The sequence below is a fragment of the Trichinella spiralis genome (genome assembly GCF_000181795.1).
Source record: "Trichinella spiralis strain ISS 195 chromosome Unknown Scfld9, whole genome shotgun sequence".
Taxonomy (NCBI): Eukaryota; Metazoa; Nematoda; class Enoplea; order Trichinellida; family Trichinellidae; genus Trichinella; species Trichinella spiralis.
In genome coordinates, this window is record NW_003526948.1 from 5,649,345 (window position 1) to 5,674,616 (window position 25,272).

General features: G+C 34.0%; 6 protein-coding genes across 6 annotated transcripts; 1 reads left to right on the forward strand and 5 right to left on the reverse strand.

Annotated features, from left to right (window-relative positions):
* Positions 1-51: 51 nt before the first annotated feature.
* Positions 52-2,300, reverse strand: Tsp_11902 (serine/threonine-protein kinase RIO3). Its single transcript, XM_003372187.1, has 8 exons — positions 2,269-2,300; positions 1,473-1,597; positions 1,332-1,392; positions 1,122-1,271; positions 753-885; positions 643-688; positions 388-578; positions 52-303 (listed from the first exon to the last, which is right to left on the reverse strand). The coding sequence occupies exons 1-8, from the start codon at positions 2,298-2,300 to the stop codon at positions 52-54; spliced, it is 990 nt and encodes a 329-aa protein (XP_003372235.1).
* An 809-nt stretch (positions 2,301-3,109) lies between these two features.
* Positions 3,110-4,502, reverse strand: Tsp_11903 (putative LIM domain protein). Its single transcript, XM_003372188.1, has 5 exons — positions 4,397-4,502; positions 4,233-4,327; positions 3,981-4,043; positions 3,726-3,908; positions 3,110-3,241 (listed from the first exon to the last, which is right to left on the reverse strand). The coding sequence occupies exons 1-5, from the start codon at positions 4,500-4,502 to the stop codon at positions 3,110-3,112; spliced, it is 579 nt and encodes a 192-aa protein (XP_003372236.1).
* Positions 4,503-7,087: 2,585 nt separating this feature from the next.
* On the reverse strand, positions 7,088-7,505 carry Tsp_11904 (conserved hypothetical protein). The gene is made up of 2 exons (XM_003372189.1): positions 7,281-7,505; positions 7,088-7,192 (listed from the first exon to the last, which is right to left on the reverse strand). Exons 1-2 carry the CDS (start codon positions 7,503-7,505, stop codon positions 7,088-7,090), a joined length of 330 nt encoding a protein of 109 aa, XP_003372237.1.
* A 1,349-nt stretch (positions 7,506-8,854) lies between these two features.
* Positions 8,855-9,515, reverse strand: Tsp_11905 (conserved hypothetical protein). Its single transcript, XM_003372190.1, has 2 exons — positions 9,387-9,515; positions 8,855-9,031 (listed from the first exon to the last, which is right to left on the reverse strand). The coding sequence occupies exons 1-2, from the start codon at positions 9,513-9,515 to the stop codon at positions 8,855-8,857; spliced, it is 306 nt and encodes a 101-aa protein (XP_003372238.1).
* Positions 9,516-12,936: 3,421 nt separating this feature from the next.
* Positions 12,937-15,193, forward strand: Tsp_11906 (dual specificity protein phosphatase 8). Its single transcript, XM_003372191.1, has 5 exons — positions 12,937-13,122; positions 13,199-13,332; positions 13,623-13,746; positions 13,919-14,270; positions 14,331-15,193. The coding sequence occupies exons 1-5, from the start codon at positions 12,937-12,939 to the stop codon at positions 15,191-15,193; spliced, it is 1,659 nt and encodes a 552-aa protein (XP_003372239.1).
* Positions 15,194-16,203: 1,010 nt separating this feature from the next.
* Tsp_11907 (serine/threonine-protein kinase RIO3) lies at positions 16,204-23,280 on the reverse strand. The gene is made up of 17 exons (XM_003372192.1): positions 23,051-23,280; positions 22,784-22,952; positions 22,152-22,255; positions 21,868-22,105; positions 21,522-21,624; positions 21,372-21,472; positions 21,016-21,316; positions 19,546-19,719; positions 19,388-19,484; positions 19,209-19,307; positions 19,049-19,152; positions 17,495-17,647; positions 17,264-17,428; positions 16,919-17,178; positions 16,694-16,859; positions 16,487-16,618; positions 16,204-16,409 (listed from the first exon to the last, which is right to left on the reverse strand). Exons 1-17 carry the CDS (start codon positions 23,278-23,280, stop codon positions 16,204-16,206), a joined length of 2,802 nt encoding a protein of 933 aa, XP_003372240.1.
* Positions 23,281-25,272: the final 1,992 nt, after the last annotated feature.

Sequence of the window (25,272 nt, forward strand, 5' to 3'; positions counted from 1 at the left end):
CAGGTCATCATAGTTTCCGTGAGCTCGGGAAGGCAATGAAAAAATGAACTTTTATGCATTCTTTTCTTGGGAAGCTTTGTTTTTCACCGCATTTTCAATGTGATTCAACGTTGTAAGTGTGGCATTCAAAGCTGCATTCAACGGCTTCAGCCCTGGGTAGCCGAGAATGGATAGGCCAGCCAAGCTTAAATATGTGTGCATTAAATCGGCATGCGCTTCTCCTGTTTTTCCAAATCCTCCATCATCGTCCTGCGTTGAAAGTGTAAAATCACATGCACGTTTACAATCGATAAAATTTTTCGCCTGAAGAATCTAAATTAAAAAATAAATACATAAATAATTTAACGTTGAAAAATTCAGAATGAAAAAAAAATCATTGAAATGTACCTCAACCACTGCACCAACCCAAAATGAATAGCATGAATCATCATCTTTGTGTGGACGACCATGAAAGCCCACATTTTGTCGATGAATAATCCAATGCGTCAGCTTTTGAAGACTTTTGTTTTCAATAGTATTTTCATCGAAGAGTTTATCAAGCAAGTAAAGACTAGCAACGGCACAAAATGTTGAACCGCCTGAAAATTACTTTTGTGAAGCAATAAATTACCAGTTTTCAAATTCTTATTTTTTCCAACATACCATGAGATTCACACCCAACAACACTTCCAAATGCCCCATCGTAATTCTGAAAAATAAATAATGGATAGAAAAAAAATATTTCAATAAGCATTCAGCTTTAATAATTTTACCCGACATTGTTTTATATAGGAAGTCGCTTTCGAAACATCTATATAACTGAAATCATTCAGCAACTTGCATATAGCGACGCCACAAAATAAGAATCGCATATCTTGTTCATCCCCTATTTTATCGGAACGAAAACTGAAATATAAAAATCGAGTCATATTTTGTAAAACATAATAAATTTAATTTAAATACGGCATAATCTTAATCGATTATTTGAATTTTTAACTATGTTATCTATTCTCTTTCTTGTAATATTCGTCCTCTGTTGTCACAATAATATATAATAATTTTAAATGTATTGCTTTCAGTTTCACTTCCAATTTGACAACAATTGAAAAGATCGAATAATTAATGCAAATTTTCCATCTCACCATCCACTTTCCATTTGACATCCTTTCACAAATTTTTTGATCAAGTTGAAATCCAAACGTTCAAAATTGTCGCCCAAAATGCCCAAACACAAAATCGCAAAATATGTCATCACCAAATGGCCTGTATTGAGTTCAGGGAGATCTTCGTTGCTATAAATTCAAAAAGTGAATAGAAAAGCGACAGAAAAAAATCGGATAACATATTCTTACCCTGACGGATCTCTCATATTGACATGCGCAGGCAAAAATCCGCAATCGTCACTACTGGCAGCTAAAATTTATTTCATTTATGGAGAAAGACAATTTTATAATTTAAAATGAACAAATGAACTAAAATGAATGAAATCTTACCTTGTTTAACTGGAACTTGAAGTGAATATATCCAATCAATAATTTTCCTCTTTTCATCTGCAGAAATGCTATCCATAGCATCCAATATGTCCAGACCAGATAGAACAAAGTACAATAACGTCAAACTACAATAAAAAGAAATGTAATTTTTTTTCATATGCAAAAAATAGACTTGCCGATTAGAATACTGATCCAAGTAGATGTCCGGTAATTCGTGCAGATGAGACAATAAATACTGAACATGATCGGCCCTGTTCATCCTAGAAAAGTGACTACACTCGCTTGTTATGCCACATGTTGGTTATGTTAAGTAAAATAGAAAATAAAACTATTTTATAAAACAATCTGATCGGTGACTTTTCAATTAAATCATAAATGGCACATTTAAATTTCACTCATTTAGAAAACTGAAAATTAATCAAATCATCAAGATTGCACTACGTATATATGCAAAAAACAAAAGCACACGCAATTCACAATAACAGATAAACAAAACATGTTTTACAGTAAAAAAATGAAATAATATTAAAAGAACAGAATAGTTTAGCAAAAATTAACGAATCAATAAGAAAATCAAAATCAAACCAATTTTAAGTCAATGTTGAACAAAGTTGAAAAAAAGATGAATCATCATATAAAACATGCATTAATTCGTTATTCAGTGACGGATGAGAAATATCGTATAAAAGAAATGTAATTTACTGATTTAAAAAATTCTTATTAATTTAAACAACCGACTAACATTTTAAAATAATTTCACGTTCGATAATTTATGATTCAAGCGTAACCGTATTACTGTAATATAAAACAATCAAGTTTTAAAAACATATCTGGAAAGTAATGGAATTTTATATAGAATAAGAAATTCTTACTAAAAGAATCGAAATTTCTATACAGATATTTTAAATAAATGTTTATTCTTTCAAATTTATACGTAAATAAGTTAAATAATTTTGGTATCATTTAAAAAAATATGTAAACTTATTTATAGATATATTGCGATTTGAATAATAACTTTTAATTTAACGGAAAAGAATACATGCATGCAGTTCATTGCTATTGTAAATATCGAAGAAGTTCACAGTAAGAATAATGTTGAACAGAAATCAACCAGTACAAGAATGCCAGTCTAGATTGTACTTTTAAATATGACAATTTTGTATATATTCTTTACTAATGCATCAATGAATTCGATCGTTCACGTTTCCTAATGCGCACATTAGACGCGAACGTTGCAGAGCAATTAAGTGAAGCAGTATTGGAGGGGGAAAAAAAAGGAAAATTGGAACGTAAAATTGTGACAGTGACAAAATTGGGAATCAAAAATCGCACAATGATGCTTGTGTCAACAACAGATGTGGCCTTCATGAAAACAGAACAAACGAAACAGTGAAGCAACATGTTTGTTCGAGCAGTGAGTTGTTGAAAGTGAACAGTTTCAAGTGAAAGCTTATTATTGAAATGCACTTTAAAAAAATTGTTTTTTTTTGGCACAAAAAATAAATTTACATTATAACGACAACACTGGCAATGATAAACAAAATATCATTAATTAACCATGTAGACGTGAAGGAAGAAAAAAAACTATTAAATTCAGTGAAAAGTAGAATGGTATGTGTCGGTTCAATTCCTATTAATTACAAATCAGTAATAGGATTTGCCGTTCCACCAGTTTGAGTCCAATAAAAGTGACATCTGCGACAAAGTAGATGACCGTCCAATGGATAGCAACGCCGGTCTGGTTCGTCGGTCAACTGTTCACCACAGCCCTAAAAATCACCAACACATTCATCTCTGTTCAAATTTATCCAATAAACTGCAGTTTGAAACATGTTAGAAAAAACATCAATAAAAAAACATTACTAACTTCAAAATCAGCATTACAGTATGCCGTGTTTGAACATGTTTCACAGGCATGTAGTAATAATTTAAAAAAAAAGTGTCAAAAATAATTGAAAAAAAAACATTGCCCTCCAAACAGCGTTTTACGTATTTGCACACAGTGTGAAATGTCGCTGATTGACTGGGCATCAGTTAAAAGTACGATAATTGAACTTGATTATTGCGATAATATAAAAGTTGGTACAAGGATGTGTAAATCCTGCCTCACCTCGCAAACATAACAATCAACATGGTAATCTTGCTCTAAAGCAACCACGCGTACAGTCTCCTTGGCATTCTAAAATAAATAAAATAATAAATAAATTTGACAAAATGAAATGAAATGAAATGAAATGACAGAAAAAAACATACACCATCAGGGATGATAGGATGACCACATTTGGCGCATTTCGGTGCAAAGAGCATGTGATAATCTTCAACACAATAAAACCGGCCTTCGTTATCTATCGTGAAAGGTACACCATCCAAGCATGTTTGACAATGCTCGCATCGGAAACAGAGTGGATGAAATGATTTTCCGGCTGCTTGTAAAATCTGCAAATTTACGAGTATGCTCGTCGTTTGATTTTTTAAAAGAGCACTGTTTATTTATTTCGAAAAATTTACCATTTCCAAAATAAGCTGTCCGCAGGAGTGACATTTTTCAGCCATCTGTTGAAAGCCGGAGTGCTGTAATAGAATTAATTAATTATTCATTTGCCAAAGTGGCATTCACCATTTACAAAATAGTCTTCTTCGCAATAGATACGTCCACGGGTTTGGTAGAATTTTTTTTCCTTCAACAGGCGACCTAACAATGTGCAACAATTTTAATAATGAATAAATAAGTGGAACAATAATCATGCAATTACCGCAAACACAACAACAGAAACATTCCGAATGATAAAGGAAACCCAACGCGTGCGTTAAATCCATCGATCGAGCTACTGGCTCGTTGCATTGTTTGCAAGTGCCTGAAAAAAGGTAGGTATATTTTAAAAATATGCAACATTTCAAAAGACGCTGGTTGTCGGTGTTTATACCGTAAACGATGTCGTTTTGTTTCAATTCTTTTTCAACTTCTTGTTCCAGTTGAAGATACTTCAACCGTTGATTGTTCAATGCATCCAAGCCGCATAGCGGAGACATCTTCCCAATACCAAGTTCGTTGGAAATTTCTACAGTAAAATTAAAAAAACAAAATTTTATTTTTTTTCTGTTTAAATTAATGTGAATGAATAAAATTTACTGCCGGTAGAAGTTTTGTTCCATGTCGGCGTTTCTTGTCGAGAAGCAGTAAGTGGACCGTATGCTAGAAAAAGAAATTGAAAAGCGAATGAAAAACCAACTCCACTATTCCCGCAGGTTAAGCAAGAGTAGAGAGAAAAAAAATGATCGACGACGTACAGGTCGACTGAACGTGATCTCGAACGCCTTCGGTTGAATATTTGCAAAGTGTTGGAGAAACGGCAACGGACTTTTTGAAACGGCCATTTTCAGACGGCGAACGGCTCTGGTCGACGGAACTGAAAATGCGGCTCACTTCCTTGTCGGCCATCAGCGTCTGGTGTCCATCGTAGGTGGTATTGTGGCTGGATTTCACCGGAAGTGAACCGTGGTGGTTCGATACGGAAACTGGCGACGCACTGGACGCTGTCGGCGAGCCACTGCTACTCAAGCTGGGCGATTTCGAAGATACAGTACGCGATGATGAACTGCTGTACGGATTCACCGGTCGAGAAAGTTTGCAGACCATTTCGCGCAAATTCGCCGACTCCTCTTTGGTTATAATACGCTGTCTGCGGTTCACATCGGCGGCCAAGCTGAGCATGCCGGTTGGACCGCCGCCGGTGGCCAGCTTTTTCGAAGCTTCAATCCGACCGTGACCAGCGTACGGATGCGAGTCGGACAGTTGAAATTTTCGCAACGTGGCCACGAAATCCGAACCGCCGGCCGCGTCTTTGGACAAGTCTGTACTGATGTCGCCGGTGTCGGTGAGCTTTTTCACGGGCGGCGGTCGTCGGAAGCTTTCGATGTCGTCGAGAAATTTTCTCGCCTCCAAATCCGTGCCCAACAGTTCGTCCATTGTGGTCAGTGTCCTTTTTCACAGCTTGCTCACAGTTGGTGACAACTGGAAACAATGACAAAAGTTTACAACGAAAACCCAAGCAGGAAAAGAAGGAGAATTTTGAAAAAAAACAGTTTGAGAGAGAGAGAGACAGAAAAAGCGACGTGTCGTTCCAGTTGACGCACGTCCTGTATGATGAAATCGACAAGAGCGCGATACTGGGCGAAGCAAACAACAAAAGCTGAGTCACGCTAACGATAGAAACGTGTCATTTTTCTTATATTTATTATTTTTCTCCAAGCTCAACAGTGCCAGCGAGCAAAGTGCTGACAACACTGACCAATGAAGCAGGTCACCAGTCGGGACAAATATTTGCCAACACATTCTTCGAATTCCATCTTACCATAAAAGATAATCAAGTTCCCTTAAACAGTTGTATTATAGAAACTGAACTGTATTATAGCTGCAGTCGCGTTGAATAAACCCGAGTAAAATTGAATTTACCCGTAGATGATAAATTTCATTTTTCACGATAATTCGTTTCAGAGACAGTTGATAACGCTTTTTCAACTGTTCAAAATATACTTTTTGGCTATTATTTGGAAATATTGGATAGTTTTAGATTTGTTGCAATGCTGATTCGCGTATTTTTGTCATTCTTTCATATCACCTATCTTAACGTAATTTCTAAAGTATTCATTCTGATAAATTTCTCTTTAATAAAATGAAATGTTTCGAAAAAATTCATACTAACAACGAAACGAAACAAAAATACAGAAATTAGAAGGAAATGCACTTCAAACCGGTTGAATTCTTTTCTACGCGTATTGCTTGTACTTTGAAAAAAAAAGGATTTTTCATTTTAAATAAAATTTTTGCGTAAAACAAACGTTTTTTTAAAGATAGAACAGTTTTTTGCTTATTATAGAAACTTGATAACAAATATTCAGTAATGTTGAAAAATAAAGTATATATATATGTATATAGAACGTTTTAAAAATGATAAATTTTCACTATTTATTGTTTTCCAAAAGACAAAAACAATTGTTTCGACAAAATAAAAACATTTTTGAGTATCTAATCTCCATTTCTTATTTTTCCATCCTGCATTCTTTCATACGGTAAATAAATTTTTGTTAACAATTCGATTCAGTTAACATTTATTACAACGCTCGGATGTTGTAGATTGTACGAACTGTGAATGTGGAACAAATTAGGATACTTGAAAATTGTTCAAATTGAAATTTAACGGTACAAGTTGAAAATTGAACTATCCACCAAACAAAGGATGAAATTATTTGACAAAACGTTACAATTAAGCAATAATAGTGGGAAAACAGCGTAATTTACAAACTAGTAAAAGGCAGGCCATAAAATGAGCGATAAAAATTGAAAAAGTGTGTAAAATATTAGTTGTTTTTCAGTGTTTCGAATAAAATTTTGCTCACCAATGCATTCAATTGTCAACAATAACGTTCGAAGAACAGACAATTTTGTATATTAATAGTCCCAATAGGAGACGAATTTTTCAACTGTCTAATAATCTAGAAAAACTATAAAAGAGGAAATGAAAAATCTAGATTCAATAACTAATTGAAATGTCCAATTTAAACTGCGCTGCGTAAATGATCGTAATACAACACTGATTCACCGCGGTGAGTGCTTTTTACAGGCATATCAGCAACGAGCCCGCCGGCTGCTTATTGGCAATGCGCGTCATTTTCCCACTTCCTGTTGGATATTCTTCAATTTTACGAACACAATCAACACTCTAAATGGTGAATAAAATATGAGATGATGAAAATTTGAGAAAAGAAAAAGAATATTGTGCTGCTATGTTGTATAAATGAATGAAAAACTGCAAGCTGCTGCAATCGAACTTTGCCCGGATATTCTGGCAAATACTGGCCAACGTTCTCTAAAGCTGAATCATCATCGTCGTCTTGATCATTAATCCAACTGGCGGGAAGTGTTTTTATTGTTAAATTAATTAAAATATTTCTATCGTTTATGAGTGAATCATTAGCATTGGAAAAACCTGTTGACAGTGTGACTATTATATTGAACGGTTTTTGATTTGTCATCGACGAATTTTTCGACCTCGAGATGACGCAAGGCTAGCCGAAAAATAATACGACATTTTCAGCCCATATCAGTTGAACGTGCGAAAAAAATTGATATGATAATTCAAGAAAGTACTATTTTAAAAACGTTCGATTCCGGTATGTAAATTATTTTATGTATATTTTTTTCTGAAAAAACAGAAATTACAATTTTTACGTGAATTTAATCGAAGTTGAATTGTCGGGAATGAATCATTGTTTGTATGTGTGTTTCAAAATGACACTAAAACAAATAAATAAACAAGGAAAGATTTATTGAATAAAACTTCCGTTAGAGATTTGATCAATTTTAACGAAAAAGAAAAAAGAATTTACCTTCGATGCGGATAAGGATCTTTTTTTTTTGATTGCATCAGGAAATTTTGACGTATAAAATATTGCATTTTGTAAAAATTTTCCTTTTCGCTCTGTTGATCACTTGGTGCAAATTGATGAAGAAATTATTCAAATTTACCCAAGTTGATTTTTGATACATCAGAATTGTAGTTAAATTTGTATTTTTAATTTTGAAAAAAAAATAAGCAAAACAAATGAAAAATGTAATAAAATATTGTATGCAACAGTTGTGAATTTTCAAATACATCATGCATGGAAGTTTCCAGTTGAATAATAATTTGACACATTGATGGAGATGAAATGTTGCAATTGAATTGAATTGAATCGATTCAATTTTTATCACATTCCACGAGTTTATTCATGTTTCTTCACATCAGCATGGAAATGAATGACGTCGTCAACGTGACGAATCGTCGATTATTAATAATTTTATGCAAATTATAAAATATTATTTTTTATTGATTCGATTTAGCACAAATTTGCACTTTTGAATGAATATTTTTGTTTTTACCGGTGTACATTTGATTTTTGAATTGTTCGACTCGTTTGATCAGTTAAACGATGAGTGAAGGAAATGTTTCGATAAATTGTGAACAAAAATCAATTTGCCTTATTTTCTTCACCTTGAAAATTTCGCCATCACAATCGACATTTTCAAAGCAAATAAATAAATAAATTGCACAGACGAATTTATTTATTCGATTTTAATGTGGAAAATTATTTTCAAATTTCTATTGCATAATTAATATTTTTCAATTTCAATGAAGTTTATAAAAATTGTTCAGTTTGGTCGTGAGAAAGAGAGAGAGAATGTGTGTGAATGTTTATTATTACATTTTCAATTCCTTGATTATAAACAAGATTAAATAGAATAAATTTGCATATTTATCGAATCATGATCGTTTTTGAATGGTCGAATTGGAGAAGGAAAAAAAAATGACAATAGCGAATGAATGGTAGAAAGTGAAAAATTATCATAATCTATCGCCGCCGTTAGCTGATGCTTCTTCAGCTTTCCGATTGGACGACGGACGTTGAGCTGGTTGCTTAACAAGCGGTGGCAGGTCGATCGATTTGGTGAATCGCTTTTCATCAACAGCAGTCGGCCATGTTACCATAGAATCGACCGACCATTGTCGAATAAACAACCACTAAGGTGTTGTTGTTTGTGGTCGAAGGGGAAATTTTTGTTCTCTTGGAACAAATATCCATCCCACTATTTATTCCACATTTTCATTCAGATTTTCCCCTAACTCTCCCGTTCTACTCCATTACAAGCAGTTAGCATTAATTTCGTCATTCGGTGACTCACCGGCAATCTTGGCCGGCTTCTGGAAAATTTTCAACTGACCAATTGGCATTTTATTTTCCCATTGAACATTTGCTGCGGTCGAACGTCGGTCAAGGGTGCAGTGTTTAAAATTTGTCCACCAAATCAAGCAAATAAGCGGCTTTTACGTCCGCTTCTTCTATTATTCTTCATTATCAATTTGGTTGAATAAAAACGATGCTTCCAATCCAACGAACAACAACAGCAACACCTGACCGTATGACGTTGGATTTAGATTTCGAAGAACCACCGAAAAAACGTTTAGATCGACCCTGTAAGTGACATTTTTCTCTTTTCCTCCTCATACTTTGTATATTTATTGAAATTTATCAAATTGTTTTTGTGAATGAATTGATTTCGAATGTGAAAAATTGATTTCTCTCTCTCCCTCGTCTTGGTGGTGCTTTAACAAAGTGTTCCGTTTTGAGAAAGCTTCCACAAAGCGCATTGTTATATATCGTTTTGGAATGAAATCCAATCATTGACAAAATGCACCACTTGAAAAGCATCCGGCTTTTTCCGTTTCGGGGTTTTTCTGTCCATGCAAATTGATCGAAATCCTATTCTCGTTCGAAATTGGGATGATTGTATTTTTTTTTCCGCACCATTCCTACTGTAGAAAATGTTGTACACGTGTCAAGTGGGATTTTTTTTCCTCGTTCAAAGAGAAAAAACAAAACACAACTAGTTTTCAAACCGAGGCAGAAATAAAAAAAAACGCTCGAACCAAGAAGCGCCGCGTTCGATTTCGAATCCGATTATTAATTTGAAGTTGGTGAAAAAAAAATTTTTTTTTTAAATCTCGACCAAAAATGAATCAAATAGGCGACCGTTTGGTTGTTATTTATTTATTTTTGTTCAATTTGCTGTGCAAATCTCGAACGGGCGGTGGAAGAATGCAAATTTTTCAATCTGACACGCGGCGTATTTATCGGATCAAACGCGAACTGAGAGAGAGTGGAGCGATTCGATTTGGCCGGTCGTTTGTGAAATCTATTTTATCATTGTTCTTCGTTCAATGGAAACTTTTCAAAATTTACCCATTCAACAACCACCGCTTATAGACTACTTGTTTATTTATTTATTTATTTATTTGTGCATTTTTTTAGTATATTAAATTTCACTCAACTTTTGTAAATAAAAAAGAAAATCACGTAAAATAATTCTGCTATATTCAAAATAAAACTTTTCACGTATACTGTAAATAACTGGTTTTTTAAACAATACACATTTGGTGTATAGTGGAATTTGTTAAGATTAAAGAATTGTTGTTGTTGTTGATGATGTTTTGTTGAAGTTGATTGTTTCAAATGGTTAAAAAAATTTGCATGCAATCTTTGATCTTTTCGCTCGCAGACAAACAACATCTATTTTTGACGATTGCAAATTCGGTCGATTAATATACTATATCATTTAATCCAGTTGGTTACGTGTTCGTTAGAATTAGTGCAGGCAGTTTGTTTGTTTGTTTGTTTTTATTCGACTTCATCAGTTGGATTTGTGTCAAATTCGATTCTTGATCTTATAATATTTGTGTTTAATAATAATGCGACCATTTGAAATAATTAAATAATGGTGCTAATTGTGGTAAATTTTCAATTTGTCCATACAAATTTTCACAGCATCACTTAATTGGTAAAATGTTTGATTAATGGATGAGTGGGGTTTGATTTTTGTCAACTCATCACGTTCGATTATTATTTACTCAAATCTCCTCCATTTGGTCCACTATGCAAGCGGGCGATCGCATAAAATTTGATAACGGTCGGTATTGTGATCCAGATGCGTTGAACGATATGATCGTTGATAGTCGGCCATTGGAAATGAAAATTCTATATTGACATCTGGTTGGGATCAAAATAGCAATACTTGCGAGGATATAGCACGTGAAATATATAAATAGATGGCTATCCATCTTAAACGAAGATGACGATCTTGGCTTGATAATCATCAACAAAAACAATCAACTGAACAATTGAATGCACAACAATAAGAATCGTATAAGATAAAGTGAAAAAAAAAATTTTCTTTTCTTCACTCCTATATTATTCATAGCACGAATATGATGAGGAAATTAAAATTTAAAATGACGTGTAATTTATGTATAAACAAGAAAAAAAAAACAAATGGTAATAATTTAATGATGCTTATTCATGGACAGAAAGTGGCAAATAATCATTTCAGACGACGAGTGTTCTTTGAAAACGAATGCAAATATTTTATTGGATTATTTGGTCGACGCTGTGCGTTTGTATTGTTTCAAAATTGATTTCGATTTCACAATGGATGAACAACAATAATTTCGTTCGTTCGAGGTTGAATTGTTTTAACAATTTTACAATAATACAATTGATTTATTTTTTTTTCAAATAAATATAATTTATGAAAAATAATAAGAAATATTTATGAATTTTTATTTAATAAAAAAAAAATATGATTGCAGTTGGTGGTCGTTTAATGAAATGCCAGTGTATGTTGTTTGTTCGACGGATGGTCGTCGTTTTTACAAATTGTTTTTCTTTTCACGTTTCCTTTTTCATGTTCGGTCACAGTCGGTGAGGTGAAAATTCGAATCTACAGTATCCAAATGACAATTGCCACGTCGAAAATTTATCGACCATTTTCTTTTTTTCGACTGTTCAAAATTTTTCGACAACTTTCCCTCCTAACGCATGGGTAGTTTTTCAATATTCGCAGGATTAATTTTTTTGTTTTATTTAAATTTGTTCTCATCGAATTAATTGTACAAATGATTGATGCGGTTGGAAAGTAAAAGTTAAAGGTGGTCGACGATTTGTATTAATTTTAAATTGAATTAATTTTTTCTTTTTTTCTTTTTTTTGATATAAAATGTAGATATTTGTGAAATGGGACGACATTTGGTCGTCTATTTCGGCGAGCCTCATTCGGCTTATTCAATGTTTGGCTTGATTTTCCAATCAGACAGTTGTGTCAACAATGCACTGGATGATGGATGATGAGTCATCGTATTTTTCTTTCTTTCTTTTTTTTTTGCTTGAAAACCCATCTTCCTCTCTCTCTCTCTTTTCTCGCTCACTCAATTTGCAATCGATTTCCATTTGTACAATATTTTTCTCTGTTTGTTTTGGTTTTTTTTCCGATCACAGAAATTGTCCTTGAATTTGTAATGCAAAGCTGAAAAATGAGTCATTCGTCATTTTTATTTTATTTTTTTCATCAGATGAGATTTTTTGTTCAAATAAGCATTTTAGCTTTTTTTTTTAATTTGTAGAAAATTTTAATAATATATTTTACAAGCATGTGTAGAGAAAAAGAGATACGCTCTCACAAATGGGACGACGCGACGACTGGGTCGTGCTGTAAGTGAAAACCAGTTGCTTGTTAGGCGAAGCGAAATTTTTGTCCACCGTTTCGTCTGAATCACGCTGCACAGCACAGTCGCACAGCACACACGAGCACACAGGGGCGTTGTTTTTTGTTTTTAGAATTATTATTCATGCATTTTTATTTCTATTGTAAATTATGAAAAATTATTATTATTATTATTATTCATATTCGTCGGTTGTCGTCTAGCCAAAAAAAAAAGAAATGTAAGAATCTATTGATTTCCAATTGTGTATGACGAATGACTAATGACGATCGATTAGTAGTATTTTTGCATAATGATTTTTCGTTGAAGGCGGTCTGATAAAATCCGTTGGTCCAGACCATATTATCCGAACATTCGAACACAACGATGACAGCATGACCGGTGGACAAGAGCAAAATTGCAAATCCAACGCCCAAGACGTCGTCGGACCATCGTGGACAACTCTTTCGAGCTTTTCACAGCCCTGCTTGTCGCAAGCTTCGAACAGCGGACCGACCAAAATATTGCCCTTTTTGTATTTGGGTAGTCAGAAGGACGCGATGGATGAACAACTGCTCAAAGTGAGTAAAATTTAAATTTGCCACTTTTTTTTAAAAAAAACAACAACAAACTTATCCCATTTCATCTTTGGTGCAGAAATACGGTATTAATTACGTTTTGAATATCAGCGTTGCAAGTCCCAAACCTGAATTTCTCCAAGAAGAGAACTTTCTCCGCATTCCGGTCAACGATTCTTACAACGACAAACTGCTTCCATACTTTGACCAGACGTTTCGTTTTGTCGGTAAGTGCAACAACAACAACAACGACAACTTGTGCTTTTCGTCGTTTTGCAAATGCAAATTTTCTTTCCAAAACAAACAGACCTCTTTCTTCAACAATTATTCTCTCTTTTTTTTCCCTCTTCTGGATCATTTTCGATTACATCTATTTCTGTCTGTTTGTCTGGATTAGTGCCAAATTTACCACCGACTATTTGCATCCCATTTGCCCACTTTACTCATATTAAAATTCATTATTTCGTGTATTGTGTTTTTTTTATTTATTTTCGTTATTCCAGACAAAGTTCGAGAAACGAACGCGAACGTCTTGGTCCACTGTTTGGCCGGCATATCGCGCAGTCCGACTTTGGCTATCGCGTGCGTGATGCGCTATTTGCACATGACATCCGAAGAAGCTTACAAGTAAGTATGAATTGGTTTTTGATTTCAAATTTATTGGGACCTAGTTATTCGATTATTCTGCAATTCGATTCGAAAATTGTTTCTACAAACCAGCAGCAACAACAACAACCACGTCGAATCGACGATGATTTGATGCCGTTTTGATTTCTATTTATTCAATTTTATTTATCAGCGTGTTCGATTTTCGCCGATCAATCAACCGTTCACAATCATCTGTTGCAGATATGTGAAGGATAAGCGTCCGTCCATATCGCCCAATTTCAATTTTCTCGGCCAGTTGTTGGAATTCGAACGTCGGCTGAAAAATATTCATCCCAACCCAACAGACTTGCCGTGCAACAAAGATCACTCGCTCCAGGCCCAGATCGACGAGAAAATTGCCGACTTGCCCAACCGTACGGACAGTCGGTCCAAAACGCCACCGAAGCAGACAACTGGCATTCCACTGTGCTCGGACACCGCGTTCCGCACTGTCAAGCGACCGGTGTCGTTTTTGACCGGCAAACTGACCGCCGGCGGCAGTGGTAAGTACTACTGGCTTGCACAGTTGGTACAGGCTTGGTTCAATTTTGCAATTTTTCAAGATTCACCCACAACGCCAGCCAACAGCCCGACGACGGTCGCCGCTCCACAACTCAGTCGGGCCAATTTGGCACTGGGAAGCCTGGGCGCGCGCAGAAAGCCTCAACCAACCGAACTGCCTTCACCGAGCACGGAATTGTCCAAGTTGAGCTTCGGCTCGCCGGCGAAAGGGGTCCGTCATCAGTCGCAGAACAGCGTCGCCAACCCGTCCTTTTTCTCCAAAGCACGTCTCCACTTCGGTCGTGGTGAATTGCCGTCGTTCGCCTCGACGAGGCAGTCGTGCGACACGCCCGTGCGCAGATGCTTCCGGTCGAAACAGTCGTCGCAGGCGAACAAGGCGGATCTTTTGTGCGCCGAAAATCCCATGTTCCCCGACGACGACGACCGCTGTTCGCCTCACTCGCAGCAGTACGGTAGCAGTGGAGTACCTGCTTTTCAAAACACGGATACTGTAGTGGTGGAGAAACGGACTTCGGCGTCGAACGCGGCCGCCGAGACGTGGCTTTTCGGCACTTTTAGCACCCGAATGCGACAGTTGATGCGCAAACGGGCCTCTTGGCCGCGCACGGTCTCGTCGACCGTTCGTTCACCGCAGACGCAGAGCAAATCGACCGCTGTGCTGTTCGGTAAAGCGTCGAACATTTCCACTGGCGGTGGAGTATCCGTTCAGTTGGCATGCTGTTCGGCGGACCTGCAACAGCCCGACCACGTGCTTCTCAGACATTCTTGTCACAGCGATACGTCGCTGTCGCTTGCACTGGACCACCGTTCGACCACATCTTCGGACTGTAGTAGTAGACTGTTTGCGGATTCGAAACGAGACAGCCGTGGCTCGTCGTCGAGCTTAGAAATTGCTGTTATCTAGAGAACTAGATGCAACTCCAACCAATTAATTAATCGAGCAATCAGTGATCGATTCCGGACGGCACTGTTTTATTTTCACTTTCTCTTTTCTTTTCTGTTCTTTCACATACATATATATATATATATATATATATACTCTCTCGAAATGCACACACAACATGCACACACACACATAGTTGAATTTCACGAATGCAGAAAACAACCCAGACTTTATTTAAGAAGAAGCCTTTCTCAGGGTTTTTGTTTGCATTATAACGAATCAATCTATCTCGTTTGCTGCTTTTTCATTTCAATTTCCAAACTGTATGATGGACTAAAAATCACTGCTGAACTGAGAGCTTTATGAATAAAATAAAAAACAAAATTACTACAACAAAAGCATAATATGACAATTAATTTAAGAAAAAGAAAAAAAAATTAGGAGCAGCATCTGTTTTTATTTAGATCGTCCGATCGACTAACTAACTGATTGTTCGTTTGTTAGTTAGTTGAACAAAGAATAAAAATTTCAAAATTTATTTCAATCAATCGATAAATTCCATCAAGAAATGATCAAGTGGCAGCTGTTTGCCTGAAAGCATCATAATTAAAATAGCAACGTCGATTTGCTTCAAGAAAAGTTTTTTTCAAAAGAAAAAAAGTATCAAACAATTTTAACAAACAAAATCTACTCCAACAGCAGCAGATGAAGCATAAAAATTTTTGACGGAATCGTGATTTAAATTTAAAAAAATAATAAAACAACAATCTCCTAGATGGGCAGATAAAAAATGGATTAAAATAATGGAACAGAACAAGGAGATAGATAGATAGATAGATAGCAACAGTAACAATATTTAACCTATTTATAGGCAAAAGTGACAATAAAAATAATGAGTCTTAATAATAAATAAATACAAATATATACATATATTGTTAAAAAGATGAATAAAAAATATTATTCGCTAAGGCATTGGCATAGATGTTCGACTGAGTAGAGTAAGTAAAACAATAAAAAAAAACAAAGTGAGTTCAACTTTCGCTAGGTGCGTATGAAGGTTGTACAGATACAAAATAGTCGTCAAAAAAATGATACAAATATTCAAATGTTGGACGGTTTTCTGGCGTAGCATCCCACGTTTGCAGCATCACTTCGTACATTGCTTCGGCGCAATCACGCGGTCGTGGCATTCGATAGCCTCGTTCGACTTGTTCAATAACTTCGCGATTTTGCATCCCTGCGAGATGTAAAAAAAAATTGGAAATCCAACAAACAAACAAACAAACAAACAAATATATAATATGCACAATTTACCAGGATAAGGTGTTTGACCTTTGGTGATCAATTCGTACAAAAGTATCCCGTAAGACCAAACGTCCGATTTGATGGTAAATGTGCCATACAAAGCAGCCTCAGGTGCTGTCCACTTGATGGGAAATTTTGCACCTTGAAAAATAGAACAATGACAACAAATCGCAGATTTGAAAATATAATTAATAAATAAATAAATAAATCCAATACCAGTTCGAGCATTGTACTCGTCATCTTGAATTACCCGAGCTAAACCGAAATCGGCAACTTTTACAGTAGGAACATCGGCAATTTTGTCGCCAACGAGTATATTACGAGCAGCCAGATCTCGATGCACCATTCTGTGCTCTTCCAAATAAGCCATTCCATTGGCAATCTGAAACAAACAAATAATATGCAAATAAAATACAATTCAACAATCTTAAATCTTCTTACTTGAGCACACATATCGACAATGGCGTTCAAATGCAAATGCTTGCCATCGCCAGCGCGTAAGTAATCCAACAAACTTCCGTTGATCATGTATTCTGTTATAATGCACACAGGCTCTTCTTTGGTGCAAACAGCATAAAGCTTCACCAAATTCGGGTGATCGCACTGTTTCATAATGGAAGCTTCTTCGAGAAATGCTTGACAAGACATGGAACCTTGCTTGAGCGTCTTAATCGCTACATCCACCACTCCTCGCCATTTACCTGCAGAATAGAAATTGAATTCATTTTCATACAATAAATCTCGTGAAATTTTATTCCAAAAAATAAAAATAAAAAAAATACATACCATACCAAACCTCGCCAAAATTTCCCTGACCCAATTTATGGCCAAACTGTAATTGACTTCTTGGAATTTCCCAGTTTTTCTGAGTTTCATGACTCAAATCTGGTCTTGTCGGTTTTCTTTTCGGACAAGGCTGTGTCAAATTGCAACACAAACCGTCCGCAGTTTCTGAAATAAAGAATACAATACAATTACAGAATATACCAAATAAAATTGCCTAATATGACTAATTACCGGTATAAAATTTGACAAGATCTTTCAATGTATTAAATTTTTGGCGTGTCGTAATGTAAAAACCGCCATTTTCCAAACGTTTGATTTTGTAATGTTTAACCGTATCGGTTCCAGACGCAACATTGACATCGCGTACTGTAAGTGCAAATTCGCCTGCATGAAAAAAAAATTGTTGAAATAAATTTCAGCATTCGAATAAAAAAAAATACAACAATAGAAACTTATTTAATTTGCAAATCAATTCTGAACATCACAAATCCATAATAGAATTCAACAATACAAGTTGTAATAAATTTTAACAAACCAGTAAAAATGAAAAACTATTTCAAACGTGTACAAATATAATAAACTGAATTGCAAATGGAAAAATTCCAATCTGATATGTTCAACAGTTGATCAGTTTTATTGGAGGAGACAAAATATTTAAATAATGTCACCTAACATAATAATTTTCCGCTTCGGTAAACAAAAAATGCAAATAACGTTTGCAAATTATAAAACATTCAACATCGTTTTGTTGAAAATTGCTTTTAAAAATGAAAAATCCTCCGATACAAATATAATAAATATAACACGTGTGATAAAAACGTAGGCAGGCTAAAACGCGATCTTCACGCAGCTTCAGTTTGTGAATCAAATGTTTTAAATATTTTCCCATTTATACTGCCAGTAAAAAAAAAATATCGCCCACAGAACAACTGCTTTCGCATATTAAAGCATTCTGAATTTAATTATTTTTTTTCTTTTTGATAAAAAGCTGACTCTTCAAAAATCTGGTAAACGCTTGTTCACAGGCACATGTTCACATTCTACAGTAAGCAATTTCTTTGTTTCAACGAACAGCCGTATATTGTCCCATTTTTCGGGTGAACTGAAGCGCAAAAAACCGGCATTCGGCTGACCTAAGTAACCCACCTATTTCTGATCATAAAATAAAATAAAATATACGACAAAATTAAAAACTTATCAAAAAAAATCTCCAAACTGTTTATTTAATTTCAAGGTGCAATTGATGAATAGAGATGGAATTTTCCACTTCTTCTTCAAGTCGGATGGTTTGTTTCTTTTCATGCGCATATCAAATCGAACAAATTTTTCCAAAATATATAAACATATGAATTTTGCATGAAAATATTTATTTATTTACGACATCGACCGAAACACATCAACCACCCTCATGAGTTATAATCAAATCAAAAAAGCGGCCACATTTGGGTCGATCGATGTCTAAACTGAATAAGCTGAGCAACATGTCAATCGATTTCCTCCTACTCCAAGGAAAAACTACTCGAACTAAGCATTGTTTCCTATTTTACGAAATCACAAACTGATTCTGCTATTCCATTGCAAATGGTACTTAGTTTTTTTTTTTGACTAGAAAACTATTTGAAAGCTATTCACATCTTCCTCGAGATATAGCTGAAACATTCGAGAAAAGAAAAAAATATCTCAACTTTCTAAAAACCAATTCTTTAACTTCAAATATTAAAAAATAATGCTTCCTTTAACTGATGACTTGTTAAATAGACCAACAAAAAAAAGAATCCGACAAACCTTTGTCAGCATGTCTTTCACGAATTAGGAATGTACCGCGTGGAAGCCCTGCATTCATAACTAGCTTCTCTGCAATTTGTCTGGGTATAGAACCAGCAAACCATCTACAAGTATGAAAAGAATACGATGAATTAATTTTTCTTCTGAGCAAAATATTTACTCTTCGCTTTCAGGGCCGCCTTGTAATGCAACAAATGTTCTTGGCACATAGCCAGCTTTTTCCGTCGACAAATGTTTCACATACCACCAATCATAATTGCTGCAACATTTCGAGCATTGAAAATATACTTATTCAAAAAAAATCGAACTCAAACATTATTAATCATTTTCTACAAATACCTGTTGTCTAAAAGCATCATTATTTCGCCTTTTTTAAAGCTCAAATCGCCGTCTGCCATGGACTCGTAATTATGCAAGGCGACCAAAAAAACAGGACCTGAAAAGAATAATGTGGGTGTGGCATGGGAAAGTCGACGCTGCATAATTTCACCATTTACCATTTGCAACGGATCGCTTGTTCCGTTTGGACTGCTGCTGAACGGCCGTATTTACAGCTTGCTGGTTAGCCCGAACGGAAACCGGCGTACCATGACCAACCGAAAAAGAACCATTGCTGCACGGATAACGACCAGATGACTCTGCTTGAGCCAAAGGAACCGCGGCACCGGTCGCTGTCGAAGGTTTATTTGGAAAATATTGCTGATTATTAATCCGCTGATGTCTGGACGACATCGACGCTGATGATTCGCAGCAATTTCCCATCCTCGATGAGAAAAATGAAGCAGAACAGTTCCAAAGAATTAGGACAACCAAAAAACAGTTAAAAAATTACAAATATATTCCATAACCGTTAAGGCTGCATATTGGATTATTTTGCTGGAAAATATACTAATATGTCCAATACAGGAAACTAATTCGATAAGCAATGCTTGCAATTCAGCATTTATGTTCTTAAAATATGCTAGACCATTATACAGTAATTCATATTTGGATGATCAAGTTTATATTACTCAAAATTGTTATCTGTAATTCATAAGAAGCAGCATTTAATTTATTTGAAATAAATTATTTCATTTTAATTTTAATTACAATTAATAAAACTTTCGAATTATTTTTAAATTTTTAAAAATATCTCAGCTCCTAATGAATTTATTCTTGAATGAATTTAGAGATGGAGTTTAGTAGTTAGATAACGAGCTTTCCAAAACAGTTCTTTTGCGGCTTACTTAATATTATCTTGACAAATTAAAATTTTGCGCAGTTTTATTTTCTATTTATGATTTTCGAATTATGTACTTGCAAAAATTTTAATATTGCCTTTGAATTCTCAAGATTAAGCAAAGTTTTACGACTGAGCTTGATAATTTATTTGACGCAAACAACACAGATTCTACATGTAGCAAATGGTAAGAAAAGACAATATAATTGAGGGAGAAATATCGTAATAGTTAACGACCATTAAGGATTAATATTACCTACAGTACAATTTTACACAGAGCATTTTGCATTGCTTTGACAAGTTTTCGTTAAACTTTGTTTAGTTTGTTTAGATTGTCATTGTCAAGTTTCTGAAATCAACAGTTGTGCTATGCCGCGTTCCGAAATTTCAAAATATTGTTGCTGAATGAATGCATGTCACAGTCATGTTATCTATCATTTGGCATATTTATGATGCTTCTTTAAATTCTTATAATTATTTGGTGTTGCTTTTTAGCATATTTATTGTTTTCAATTTAATACACTTTAAGTACCCAAATTCTCAAAATATCATTCGTTTAAACTTAACCGGAGGTAGATTTAAATGCGGGACTCAATGTGAAATCGTAGGAAAGGAAAAAATACGTCTCATAATAGCTTATTCACTATTACAGTTAAATTTTTATTTTATTCATTATTCAATTTCACAGATATGAAAAGTCAAATGATAGATAATAAATCTTACGTTGGAAAATCAGTAACAAAATTACTTTTGCAGAAGTTCTTCTTTTCATTGATCTTTAAATTACAATTGTTCGCTGTGACGAGAAATACCGTGAAGAAATTTCTAAAATTACTCGTAAATTGCTTCATGAAGCTCTTAAACCAATTATATACCTGTTTTATAGAATTTCCCGGTGCTTTAAAAATATAATATATGATGTATGATGGTATGAAAATCATGGATGATAATGACATCAGTAAGCCAAGCGTCGATGCCCAATCAGGATAAAGTCTACCATCAGGATAAGTTACAGGACTGTAGAAAATCACGACGTTGATGAACAAAGCCTGAAAATGTTGTTTTTAAATGTCAACGTCTGTTAATCATTAAAACAAAATTCACCAATATCCACATTGGTGTCACATATTGCCAAGTTACTATCCAGAACTTTGAAATTTCAAAACCGAGCATTTCTTTGAAAATAGCTTTAAGTTTCTTTTTGCCTTTAAACAAAAACATTATCAGTTTTAGAATTTTCAAAAGTATTTTTACCAAATCCCCAAGATATAGAAGTCATTTCGAAAAACGCGACAAAAAGCAAAGGAATTCCGCTCACTGCGCAGCTGTCGATTAAAGTTAGCCAATATTGTCCACTCTAAAATGAAATATGTTAACTTTGTGGTATTGAACAAAAAGAACTGTAACCTGTGAAACTAGAGGTATTCCGAGTATAAATTTTGTCAGACATAAAAAGAGGAGAATGATTTTCCTTTTTTTAAAAAATAATAGAGGAAATTGGTCGCTCAACCCTTCCATCACACCATTAACGACGCAAATCTTCAAGGAGAAAAAGTTTCATATATGGCAACAGTTTTATCTTTTATACCTCTAAAATTACCTGTGAATCTATGCCTAAAATGGCAATCATTAAAAAGAACAAAACACTCCAGAGTTGTGGTATGGGAAGGCGACTGACTGCTTCAGGATAAACTTGGAATATGAGCCCAACACCAGATTGAACAACATCATTTAGTGGTACTTGAAGAGTCATTGACAGGTGTCCCAAAATTGAAAATACCGCAATCCCGGCAGTCATGCTGGTTCCAGCATTTATTAAGCACATGATGATAGAATCTCTAAAAGTATTAATGTTGTATTGCAATACAGGGGATGAATAACAACCTGTAAACATTGTGATTAAAGTTATTGTGACTTCCAATAGCAACAAGACTTCCAAAGCCAATACCAGACGAGTAGAATACTTGAGTTCCGGCGTCACGCCACACCTAACCATAAATTGTTATTGTATTAATAAATTACACTAAAAAATAGAAAATTAAACATTACTGTAATATCTGTTAATTTTGTTATATTTGGTGTTAGAAAAGCTTTCAAGCCCATTGATGCACCAGATAATGTGACTCCACGAATAAGTAATACAATCAGCAAGATATAAGGAGCGATGGCACAGAAATAAATCACCTAAATTATAAATAATGAAATATTTGATTAAAAAAAGAAAAGAGACCCTGAATTATTTTTAAAAAGATGGTGTTAAGAAGTGATATAAATAATAGAAAAGCAAACTTATTTAACTATGTTAAATCATATTACAGAACAGTTGTTACAGTTTTTAATTATAATTTATTTATTTTTACAATAATATTTTATTCACAATGCATTTATTACATTATTATATATTTTAAGTACTAGTCTTAATAATTCATTGCAATTATAAATAATCTGCTTCAAAGTATCAATTATACATATTCTAAATTGTTGCAAATTTTTATTCTAAATTTTTTTTAGCTAACATATGCTTGAAATATTTCTGACATGCTGAACTTTACTTTCCGTGCTTCAGTAATTCCTTTCCAAAGAACAAAATAAGTCATTATCCATATTCCTGTTAGTATCAAAAGCAATTCCCACTGAATTATGCCAAAACTATCAATGCCATCACTGGTTTGAAGAACTCGATTGCTAAAACACAACTGCTTACAAAAAAGTAAAGAACAATATAATTATTTATAATTAAAATGAACATAAATGTAAAGATTCTATCACTTAGCTCGACTTACAACCAAAACTGTACAACAGGCGTTTCACGATATCCAGCATTTGTAGCATTGTTAATGATAGATGATTCATTACTAAATTCAGCCATGTGACAGTGCTCATTGTTCCAATAATGATCACATCCTAACCAAGGCAGTGAAAAATTCATTGATGAGAACATGTAAAAAATTGCCCAGCCGGCAATGACACAATAGTAAATATTGCAAATGCACGACAGATAAATGCTTGCCATTCCAACCCCTTTAAAGAATTGTTAAGTAGTATTCTTATGATGTTATAAAAAATTTTTTTTAATATTATACCTTTAAAAATTGGACATAGCTTCCAAATGCCAATTGATCCCTGTTGCAAATACTGCCCTAAACTTACTTCTGCCATAAATATAGGCAGTGCCAGACAAATCCAGGACGCAAAATATGGAATTAAAAATGCTCCTAAACATTATTTCATTGTAAAAATGATAGTTTTATAATTTATAAAGATTATAAAGATATATATAATTTTATAAAGTTAAAAGAGAATGATTTTCAACTTGCCACCGCCGTGCTTAAAACACAAATAAGGAAAGCGCCACACATTTCCAAGACCAATTGCATATGCTATAAGTGTCATAAGGAAGTCGATGTTTTCTTTCCATTGTCTATCTTTAGCAGAGTTGGATGGAACTTCCGCTTTCATCTCAACTGGCGTATTTAATTCGGCAAGCTGCAAATTTTCCATGGGATCCGGTTCTAGGGTAGTTTCATTTTCTTTCGCAATCTTCATTCTTCAAACAATCAAATAATTTAAAAGTAAAAGTAACACTAATATAAATAATTTAATAATAAATATCTTGAAAATTCATTTGTGTTTTTTAAAGCAATTTACAGACTTCAAACAGTAAAGAAGGTTGGCAAAATAACGACTGATTGCCATTTCCTCTACAATGTGTCATATTTGAATGTCATGAAGATGAGTGTAGTATATGATTCATTCTAAACTGACGTTCACCTAATTAATTCTATTGTTACAGTAATTGTTACAACTTATAACTAATAAGGTTGAATATTTTGCATGATTTTTAAATATATGCTAAATATTACAAACATTTAGTAAAAATTATATATACAAGTGTATATATAACATACACATATTTATGTGATTGTATATTTATTTATTTATATCTGCATATCTGTAGGGTTATTTAACTGGTAGAAGATGGAAATTTTTTCCGCATTTTTCTTCAAAATGTTATCATGAGAAAATGATTTTAATTTTATATACAGGAAATTTGCTTTGAAATAAAGCAACATGAAATATTCCGTATATTCACTGTACAGATTATGTGTTTTATTTATAAAACATAGCACAACACTGATGTAAAATTTTTTTATCAAAGTATATTTTAAAACACAATTTACTGGGATTTCATGAGTGCAAGTTTCGGATTCAGAACAGTAATAATATAAAGCAAGCATCATCTTTCACTGGTTGATTTTGAAAATTTACGACACATTGAAGACAATGTAGTGGAAATTCGGTCGTTATATTTCAAAATCAAAACCAATCGCAGATATTTCTTGCTTTTTGATATTTCCGTTCTGAATGTAGCATATTTTTATAAACTGTCAGTAATATGTATATTATTTGCAACAATTTCATAAGAATTTAATATTTTATAAAGGGTTTAGAATTTATTTTTAAAAGAAAATTGCATTTTTGCAAACTAAATGGAAATACTTACCTTGTAACAAATTGTGGCAAAATCTACTGCTTGAACTTGCGAAAATAAACAATGCATTAACAGAGAGTGTCTTAATCAAATCATGTGATCACTGTTGTTGCAAATAAAACATGCAATAGATTAGTTTTTATAAGATTACAGATAAAGCATGCGTAAAATTAAAGAATTTTAATATTTTTTTCAAATAAAATAAAACAAAATTACTGTAAGATTTTTTATAGATCAAAAAATTTAGGTATGAAATGAAAGTCTGTTGAACGATTCAGCGAACAATATTTTAATGTAGCATTTCATTGATAATTAAAATTAAAAATAGCTTAACTAGTTTTCAAATTCAAAAAAGAGAAAAAGCATGTGAATTTGATTATGTAATCCTTGTGATGCTGTGTCTGGTGCAACTTGGAAAAAGGCAAAATGGAATGCACTAGCCGTGTAACCAGATTTTATCTATTTTAATTACAGTTAGAGCAGAGAATTATATATTAATCAAATTATATTTCT